General features: G+C 52.5%; 1 protein-coding gene across 1 annotated transcript in view; it reads left to right on the plus strand.

The window, feature by feature from the left end:
• The first annotated feature begins 2,958 nt into the window (after positions 1 to 2,958).
• TSHZ3 (teashirt zinc finger homeobox 3) overlaps positions 2,959 to 10,122 on the plus strand; it is a 69,564-nt gene continuing 62,400 nt past the window's right edge. The window contains exon 1 of the mRNA XM_043436199.1: positions 2,959 to 3,085. Coding sequence (XP_043292134.1) covers positions 3,046 to 3,085 — 40 coding nt within the window. The 5' untranslated portion in view covers positions 2,959 to 3,045. The remainder of the gene's footprint in view (positions 3,086 to 10,122) is intronic.

The following is a 10,122-nucleotide window of genomic DNA, read 5'->3' on the forward strand; positions in this document are numbered from 1 at the left end:
AAAAGATCCCCGTAGAGATCAGGGTTCCAAGCTGTGCCAAGCTGGCCGGAACCTTGTTTTCGCGCCTGGGCAAAGTAGCGCGGTCGCAGTATGCACCCCGCATAGCCCGTGTTGTGCGTGATGGGCTGTCGCCGCGATGTGCATCTCACTGACACTGATGGATGCGCCAATGGTTGGACGGACAGATGTTGGGGCGGATCGCACTGCGCGCGGCGCCTGGGCGGGGGAGGGCTAGGCAGCGACCGGGCGGTGGCTGCGGGCTGCGCCGAGACCGGAGCTCAGGCCACGGCCGACAGGGGGAGAGGGCGGAGGGAACTGAGGTTTGAAAAGCTGCGCGGGGAAGGAGAGGAGGAGGGGGAGCACGAGCCAGGGCGAAAAGTCTCAGCCTTCCATGCACGGTGCCCAGCGCTGTGCATTTGCTACAACCCGTGGACCCAAGCGGGCGCTCGGCGTGTGGAAGGTCAATCAGGGCGGCAGGAGGTGACCTGCCGCGGCGCCTGCTCTCCTTCAGGCAAGTGGTGCTCAGTGCCGCAACCAGAATCCTAGAATCCTGAGGCCGCGGGCGGCGTCTGCCAACTCACCGTTTTCTCCTTCGCAAGAAGCGTTTCACGCCCCACGCCCGCGTCTCCCGGGCCTGGAGGGACAGTTGCTTTGGCCTCTGCGGCCGCAGGCACCAGTTCCGCGCCACGCGCCCGCCCCGGAGTCTGCCGCACGAGGCCAGCCCGGGGCCCAGCCGCAGCTAGACTCCAACTCCCCGCAACCGCCCGGGGTCCGCATCCCGCAACTCCGTGCGCTCCTGCGCACGCCAAGGCGCAGGAGGCGGCTTTATAGCCCCCGAGGACGGCGGCAGCACATCTGCATTCAGGGAGGCGTCTGGACCGAGCCCAAGCTCGCAGGCTGGGGGCGAGCGGAGACTTTTGATCTTACCGTCAGGGTGAGATCGAGGTCTCCAGGTCTAAAAGAAAAGAAAGTATGCCTGTGAACTTTTAAAACAAACTTGCAAAAAAAAAAAAAAAAAAAAACAATCACAAGGAAAAAATAAAGAGAAGAGGGGGCAGAAGAAGAGGGAGAAAGAGATTAAAAAAGAAACATAAGGCGGGGGGGCGGGTTGGGAAAGACGGAAGAAGGCCGGGGTTTGCAGCTCCCAGAGCGCTCAGGCAGTCAGTCCCAGGGCGCGGGGCTTCGGCCCTCGCCCGGACTCTCGCACGCGGCGCACAGGGGACTCCCTGGGCCCCAGCGGCGCGCCTAGAAGCAGCACCGCCTAAGGGACGGTGGGCCTGGCGACCGCCCCCGCACTCCCGCCACCGCCGACCGGCAACGCCCGGAGCCGGCCCCGCCGCTGCCGCCCCATTCCCGGCCCAAGAGCTGGCCCAGGGAGACGCAATCGAGCCCGCAGCGCATCGATGCGCCGCCGCCCGCGCCGCTCCGGCTCCGGCTCCCGCTCAGCCGCCGCTGCCCTGGGGTCGTCCCAGTGAGCTCCGGCCCACCCGCGCCCTCGCGGCCGCCAGTAAGTGAACCCTCTTTGCCCCGCCGCCAACTCAGCCCTGCCAGCTCCTCCTCTCCACGATCCGCCGGGCTGGCCCGCAAGGAGCCTAGGCGACCCCAATCACCCAATCAATAATCAATTCTTTTTGCCCAATACTGCCGGAAGGCCAGGCGCGGGGCGCGGTAGCCCCTCTCGGGGCGCCCCTGGGCGGGGGATGGGCTTGAGTGTGTGAGTTCCTGCCCCCGCCCCCGTCCCGCCCTCGGATCTGCCAGAGCCGGTGGTGGGGGGCGCGGTCCGGCGCCTAGGGGGCTAGGGGTGGGCTGGAGGTACAGTGATCTTCCCAGTCTGGAGAGGAAACTTAAGAGGCACCCCCTCCCTCGCCGACCCCCAGGACAGGCCCGGGAAAGTTTGCCCGGGAAAAAAAAAAAAAATTGGGGGAAGTGGCGGCGGCGGGTCCCGGGGGAGGAGCTCGGGAGGCGCGCGGGGTCTGAGAGCAGCCCCCACCCGCTCCAACCCTCGCCCGCCCCCTCCCCCGAGGGCGCCGGCGCCCCCCCGCGGGCCCTGGCATCCCCAGGGTGCGCGGGCCCAGGCCCGGGGTCTGGGCTGGGGGCTTTGGACGCGGCTTGTGGAAAGGAGTACGGCCCGGGAGTGGCAGCGGGGGATAGCCAGGGGGCGAGGCCGGGTGGGGAAGAGGGGCGGGCGGGAGTAGCTAGTGCCCCGGGACAGGCTCGGCCGAGCCGGCGCCGCGCCCCTGCGTGCGCGCAAGAGGCGGAGGCGGAGGGGCGGCACCCCCTCCCAGGACTGGGCGGGGGTCCTAGACAGGCTCGGTGCCGGGAGCGGGGGCGCGGCGCCCCCGCGGGCGGGCGAGTGACACGATCATCTCCTTTTCCTTTAAGCTTGCCTGTTGCCGACGCCGCCGCTCCAGCCGCGCCGCGGGCAGAAGACTGGACCGCTGAGCCCCGGGCCGCGGCGGCGGCGGCGGCTGAGCGCCCCCTCCGATGCCGTGACCCTCCTGCCCGGGGGCGGGGACCCGGGCTTCACCGGCCGGGGCCGCTCCGGTGCTCCTCCTCCCACCCCTCTGCCCGCCTTCTCCCCTCGCTCCCCGCCCCCCGGCCCCGAACCCCGCGCACCTCGTCTGGGGACGGGGCGGGGGGGGGGGGCAGGGCTGCCGCTCCTCCCCGCCCCTCCTCCTCCGGCCGCTGGAGCGATTTGTCAAACTTCCCATTCCGCCGGCAGCGCGGTCCTCCTCCTCCTCCTCCTCCTTCACCACCTCCTCCTCCTCTGCCTCCTCCTCCCCCCGCGCTCCTCCCTCCCCGCGCCTCCCTCGCCCGCCCTCCTTCTTCCCTCCGCACGTTCGGGGATCGCGGCGGAGCGCGGAGCGGGGGGGACGCGGAGAGCCGGGGCGCAGCAGCATCCTGCGGGCGGCCGCTCTCCGGGGGGGAGGCTGAGAGCCGGCCCGCCTCGCCCCCCCGCGGGCCCGCCGCCCCTCCCTCCCTCCCTCTCAGCCCGGCAGCGGCGGCGGCGGCGGCGGCGGCAGTGGCAGTCGCCGGAGGAGCATCATGCCGAGGAGGAAGCAGCAGGCGCCCCGGCGCGCAGCAGGTACGAGCCGCTTCCCCTTCCTCCTCTTCTCCGCCGCCTCTTCCTCTCCTCGCCCCGCGTCTCCAGCCGGCGGCGACCCCTCTCCTTGCCCCGCTCCTCGCCCCTCTCGCTCTGGCCACGCAGAGTAACTCCGGGGCGCCGGGCTTGCTCACCGCTCTCCTGTCTGGTGCGTGCGCCCGCCTCGCGGACCGGCGCCCCCCGGACGCCCCGCTGCGCTCTGCCGCCGCCCCCCCGCCCCCCTTCCCGCTCGCACCCACTTCGGGAACCGCGCTTGCCCGCGGTGAACTGAGCGGGGCTGAGTCCCTGCCTCCTTCGCTCCCCGCCTGGCCGCCGAGGGGGTGGGAAGGAGCCCTCTTCTGCCTCTTTCTGTGGGGGGCGGGCGGGGTCACCTGAGTTCCCCGGGACACCTTCTGTGTCCTCCCGCGGCCGGCCGGCGGGGGACTGCCCGGTGTCTGCCAGGCGAAAGAGAGCGAACGAGTGAGCGAGCGGGTCCCTTTGGCCACCTTACTGCTAATCCGATTGATTCTTCATTTATTGGGCCCAAACCGGGCACAGCGGTGGAAACCAGAGCGCACAGGGTCTGGGTATTGTCAGATGACTGTCAAGTCGGTGTTAGATGCTGGCGTTCTCTTTACCCTGGTTCGTTTTCGCTCACCCCCACCTTCTTCTACTGCTTCTCCCACCCTCATTTCCTCCTAGCACTTAGTTCTGGGACGTATCTGAGTACTTACTTCGCCGCCCCCCGCCCCCCCGCCCCGCTCCTTTTTTTTTTTTTTTTCTTTTTCTTTTTTCCAGGAGTGTCAACTCCTGTTAAGACTGAGCCGATTTTTTTTTTCCCTCTTCTTTTCTGGAAAAAGCATCATTGAAAGCAAAACAAAACCCACACACATAACATTATTTTGCAATAATGTCAGTTGGGGGCATGTTGCTTGGAAGAAGGGTTTCTGGCCCTTTGCCACCCTTGATTTGATGACTGATTGATCGCCCGTCATGCTGCTGCCTTTGATCTATTCATTCCCAATAAACATCAATAAATCACTCGAAATGGTGAGGCCAAGCTCTGTGACGTCACTCGGGCCCTGTCAGTGCAACTTCTGGGATTTTGGGCGGACTGCTGAGAGGACCACATATGGACGGGATGTATTTTGATATGAGTATAACACTCAGATGTGCAGAGGTTCAGATGCTGGCTGAAGGGGAGGGTTAAGTGGAGGTTCATTTCTTTTTTTCTTCTCTTCCTTTCTTTTCTGTGCTTTTCTTTTTGTGGAAGAAGGGAGGACAGGGAGAAGGGTCAGGGCTTTGCCTGGCGCCCTTCTAGGAGGAAGGTGTTGTAACCATGCCGCCGGTGAGTGCCTGTAGCAGCAGTGGGGATGATGCTCATGGCTTCAGCGGGCTTTGCCGGTGGACCTCACACACTGGCTGCACTCTGAACTTGAGTTTTCTCACACAGGGTCACAGAGAGAGAACGCTGTTCTTTCTTCTCCCAGAAATGTACTGTCCTGTTAGTGTCCTAAGGAAATTGTAGAAGAAAACAGACTTGGTTTGGGGCATATGTTGCCGATTTTGCTGTCTATCCTCAGAGTTACCTAAATTTAGAAAGTTTGAAAATCACAGTCGTGGTTGTAGGGAGGGTGTCAACCTCTCAAGTCACCTTCTGGCTGGTGCTTTTTTGCCCATCCCATCTTCTACTTTAAATTCCAAGCTCAGGCAATGAGCTTATCTACTCAAAATAAACTCTCAAAGTTTGGAGGACTCCTTTACAAAGTTGGACAGTAGGAGTGTCTTGGGCTGCTTCCAGTCTTTGAAATTTTTTTTTCTTTCCTTTTTGGATGCACATTTGAAGGTATCTCTCTGCCTCAATCAAATGAACCATATGTGATTACATCTTTACATTTGGTTTAGAGCCCTCTCCGCCGTTGCTTCATCTTTTCTCTTCCACCTTGCCAATCTGAGACTCTTATTTGATAACTTTCTGCTAAAAATATTAGAGGAGGAGGAGGAAGTATGCTGTTGATTTTATTTTTTTAAAAGCAACCTGTTCACTAACCTTTTTGCACCTTTAAAAAATGCCAGCCAGGAAATCTCAGGTCAGTTAAGAAATGTTCATTATATAAAAACTTGACTGCACGACTAATAGGAGCTGGAAGAATGGTTTTGCTCTATCAAAATGACCCGTCAAAACGACTTTGTTTCATATTTGATTTAATTGTCTCTCTCCTGACAGGCACATTCATCAATAGCTTAATGGTCAATCAGAAGTTGGCAGCGTGAGTGCTTTTTTTCTTTCCCATACCCTGGTTTTGGATTTACTTTATCAGAATGCCTCTGCCTAATGGACGTGTGGAGGAGGGGGTGGGGAATGTCTGAAGGGCTACTTATTTAAGGAGAGTGGAGGAATAAAAAAAAAAAACCTTCCACATCCAGGCTGGTGATAAGTATGCACAGGCCAGAATGTGTGCTGTGTGAGTTTGTTTGTTTGTTTGTTTGGATGGGCAAGAAACTTCCCATTTTTCTTTTTTTTTCTCCTTTTTCAGTTCTCACAGCTGCAAGTTATAAGGTTCATGCCTGCTTTTGTGGCATACTGGGAGTGATGACAAATTGATTGCTTTGTACTGATAGAGAAAGAGAGTGGGAAAAAGAAAGATGTCTGCTGATTGGTAACTGGAAATCCAGTCCCAGCAACCTTGAGAAGACTCGAGAATTTTTTCTCCCCCTCCAAACTGAAAGGTCCGCTCAGCCATAAAAAAAGAAAAGTTGTTTTGCCAGCTTCATTAGTGTTCACCTAATTAGCTGTAAACCTGATGGATTCCTGACAGCTTTAATGATTGGAGATGACAAGCTCGACGCAGTGTCATCCCGCAGAATTAGGTTTGCAGCTAGTTTGATGTAATCAAGTTGATATTACACAGTCCTGGCTGCCTTTAGTTGTGCATTAACTCAATTTTCTGCTGCAGGTGACAAATGGGCTTTGGTACCTGGATAATCATGTCATAGGAATTAGGGCCCTTTTAATGGTCTGGGGTAGAATAACAACCACAAAGGGCTGAGAGCTGGGGAGAGCCTGCAGACATAGCACACAGGTGCACACAGTTTTTACATCTAGGCCAAATGTAGTGCTGTTCTCCAGAAGGCCAGAGCAGGCTCCAAGAATCCCTGAAAAGACGTATTTCTGCACTTTAGGATTTTCTCTTTTTGATAGAAATTATGCATGGCTGAGTGTCTTTTCTCAAAGGGAAGAGAGAAGTTTCTTCACCTGCCAAAGAGAAACCTGGGCAGGAGTTTCCTTTCTCCAGGCATGTAATTTCAAAGGGCTATACATTTGTGCTGGACAAATGTCGTTACCCGTAGAAGCTCAGAGAGCAGCGGGGTGACAGAGGCCACTGTCCTTCAGGTAAAACGACCCTTTTCTCTCTCTCCTATGTGTAGTGTTTGTTTTTCAGTAAGCATGTTTTTTGAAGATAGCAGAAAAGAAGTTCGAGCAGTACTTAATAGCAGATCACCTTTTATTCTTTCCTATTCATTCTCTGGAAGGAAGAGTAAAATCTTAATAAGCCCTTGCCTAAAGTCCCCCCGCCCCAGGCCAAAAAAAAAAAAAAAAAAGGAAAGAAAATCCAACAAACAACAACTTGTCATTGACCTTTTGAGTCTTATTTGGTGAAAGAGAGCAACCGTCCATGGAGTTCTTAGGCAGCTGTATTGCAAAGATAAACCTTCAAGCGTCTTGACTTTTGTCAAAGTGGTTTGGGCCCCTTAAGACCTGCTGGAGTAACAAATCACTGCGGGTCCCCAAGGAATAGGTTGAGCTTGCGGTGGCAAGGCCTGGGGGTTTTACTTTGTGGGTAGGCATGGGCGAACTAGATGGCACACTCGGTGAGGGCCACGTACCACCATCCTAACCTTCTTAAGTCACGTCCACATTATCAGTCAGCTCCGGAGAGGAGCTTTTCCCTCTTGGAAGCACATGGATCATTCAGGAAGGCATTTCGGCCTCCGCTTTGGGAATTCATTTGCTCTCAAAAACCTGCCACACATCTCTCCTTTGGGCAGACACTCTACCCGGTAGCAAGGTGACAGAATGACTGTTTTTGGTCACCCTGTGATTCTCCCTCCCCCCTTTTCCTGCAAAACGAAAGGAACAATGTAAATTTTTAAAAAAGAAATTAAGAAGCTGAAGGAGAGAAACAAAGAGGGCAGGAGCCAAGGCCATTCCCCTGGACATCCACGGAGGGGAGAGAAGCTTCCAGAATTGGCTGCTCTGCCCCCATTATCTTGACAACTGCCAGTTAGAGCTTCAGTGCTCTCCAGGGCCACCCTTGATTGTGAGCAGTTGATGTTGTCATTTTGTTCTCAGTTTTGCCTTGAGCGCGCTCGTAAGCGGGAGCCAGGTAGTCAATAACTGATGTATCAGCAGTTATTCCCCAAATTGCTTCACAAGTCTGCATCCCCCCCCCCTTTTTTTTTTAACTAAAGATTGCTTTGTAAAGTGATTAGAATGAAAGGTGACTGCTCAGGGCCAGGGGAAATGCCGTGAAACCCAGGTGAGTTCCCAGAATGAAAACCCGTTTCCCCGCCCTCCACTTCTGGGATTCTGGAAGGGGAAGGATCACCTTCTGGAGGGCGAAGTGGCATCTTTCCTTTTTCCTGGCATCTGGCAGAGCCAGGCTGGGGCTAGGGCTGCGGATGCAGGCAGGGAAGGAGTGGGGAGAGGATGGGAGTCCTGGTTCGGGTGGGTGCCCCACAGTCATCTTGAATAACAGGAGCAGGCCAGTTATGCCGAGAGCAGTTTGTGAGGCTTTCCTGCTGGCCCATTTTTATTCCTGCCTATCACTGGACAAACTATAAAAATAGCTTTAGTCTTGTAGTAAAAAAAAAGAAAAAAAGTAGGGTGTGTGTCTACTTTCTGTGTTTGTCTGCAGCCCAGGTTGGGAGGCCTTTCAGAGAAGCTGTTTTGTAACACCCCTGTAGCCTCACCCCATGGCCCGTGTTGGAAACAGGACAGAACATAACGGTGTTACCGTGCTGAACCTTCTCAGGTGTTCACTGTGTCTGTGTTCTAGTTATGTTCCAAATTGCGGTTTCTCTGTCTAAAGTTAAAGAATGAAAGGTGAATACAGTATATTGTATTTGGTAACAATGATATGGACTGGTACATCGAGACAGATAATGTGCACTTGTAATTAGACTCAATAGACAGGCAGTCATTTTTAAATTCTTTTGACACATGCATAAAATAGTCATATAATAAGATAAGATGACAATTTTATGTTAGGTTGATAAAGTGTCCCGATACATGCATTTAAATGTCTGTAAGCCTTAATATAAAAAAAAAATTCAGACAGATTAATTCTAGTTTCCAGTATTTGCAGTTAGTCATTAAATTAATTTTCAAATCCTACTAAACAATGGCTATGAATATATTTTTTTCTTTCTTTCTGGAGTCTTATACCTGAATTGTAAGGAATGGATACATAGATTTGGCAGCTTTCTCTAATTTTTCAACATTTGTAAACATTTATGTTAGACATGGGTATAAAAATTCAGGTTACTGTTTATGACTAGAAAGATGCTATGCAGTTTTGGAAGCTGAGAAAAAAACACCAGTAATAGAACATAATCTTCTTATGACCACTTGCATGAACAACTGTCATACTCCACATTTAGGAATCTTTATTAGAAAGATTACATAGTGTCCTTGACCAAATATTGAATATTTTATAAGCCCCATTTAAAAAAGAAGACATTTTGAGCACATACACTTGATTTGATCAGCACTTAGATTCTTGGGCTTAATTACTTTCAATTTTGTAAATTATTTTAGTATTTCAACAAGAGTGGCCCAAGAGACATATGGGGCAGGGGGAGCATTTCTCTAAAGGTCATGTTACCTGGACTTTTTGACTGTCTCCTTATCTTATTTTCTCAAATGTGCTAAGGTGTGGCTCTTGAAGAATAATTTAAATTTGTTTGGGCTTAATGATAAATTATTAATTCATACTGTCAGGACACATGTTATTAATTATGACTGTGTTTTCTTCATCCAGAACAGCTGTTGGGGAAACAGGGTAAGTTCAGATTGTCTTCGAGGGGGAGGGAGCCAAAGCAAGGAACTTACCAACTCCTTGTCATCATCTTCCCGATTCCCTTGCTTTGGGAATAAAGGATTGCAGGGGGCGGAGTGAATGGGGAGAGAGAAACTACTAATTCTGGGCCAAGATGGGTACTAGCAAATGCTCATTCATGTACCTTTTTACAGAGCAAGCCTAACTCCCAGTGCTCTGAGTCCAGGTGGGATTCTCGGTGGTACCTGCTGCCTTCACCAGTTTGGTTTCCATTCCACCAGTGTCTCTTGTTTTCATCATTCACTTGGGTAGCCCAGAAGGTCAGATTTGCAAGTTTATAGCAGCAGAAAGCAAACTACTCTGAAAGCCTGTTTGTCCCCCAAACTGGAACCCATCCCTTGGAGAGGAAAGGGCTTTTTGGTAATATACATGAAATGACTCCAATTCATTTACTTTTGATTTTCCATCCCCATCATTAAGTCTAGTCCTATGTATTCAGTTTCCTCTGAGTTCTTTGAGAAATGCATGTTGCATAAAATAGGCAATTTTTAATGAACAATTTAATGTAAATGGGTTTTGAATTTAAATTAATATTAATGAAGCCTTGAGTGAATTTATTTTGCATACGTAAAGACTTGTAAGTCTTTCACCCCTGTGCTTTCTCCTTTATGTAGTAACATTGGTTGGGTGGATTAACCAGCACCTTTTAAAGATTTATACTTAAAAAATGAAATTGATTTTACATGTCCAATAGCACCAACATATTATTAGGCAAAAGTGTTACTTAATTTAAAGAAAATATACCTCATTTTCCAATTAAAACTCTCCCTCTCCATCGTCCTGAAAGCTGCTGTTGGTTTGGCATTACTGCCGGGGAAAATACACACCAACAATAGTTAGTTACTACAATCAAGATGTTTTCTTTCTTTGCCTTACCTCTAATGCATTATGTATCCCAGGATGATGGGAAGTTCTGTA

This window comes from Cervus canadensis, chromosome 18 (genome assembly GCF_019320065.1).
Source record: "Cervus canadensis isolate Bull #8, Minnesota chromosome 18, ASM1932006v1, whole genome shotgun sequence".
NCBI classification, from domain to species: Eukaryota; Metazoa; Chordata; class Mammalia; order Artiodactyla; family Cervidae; genus Cervus; species Cervus canadensis.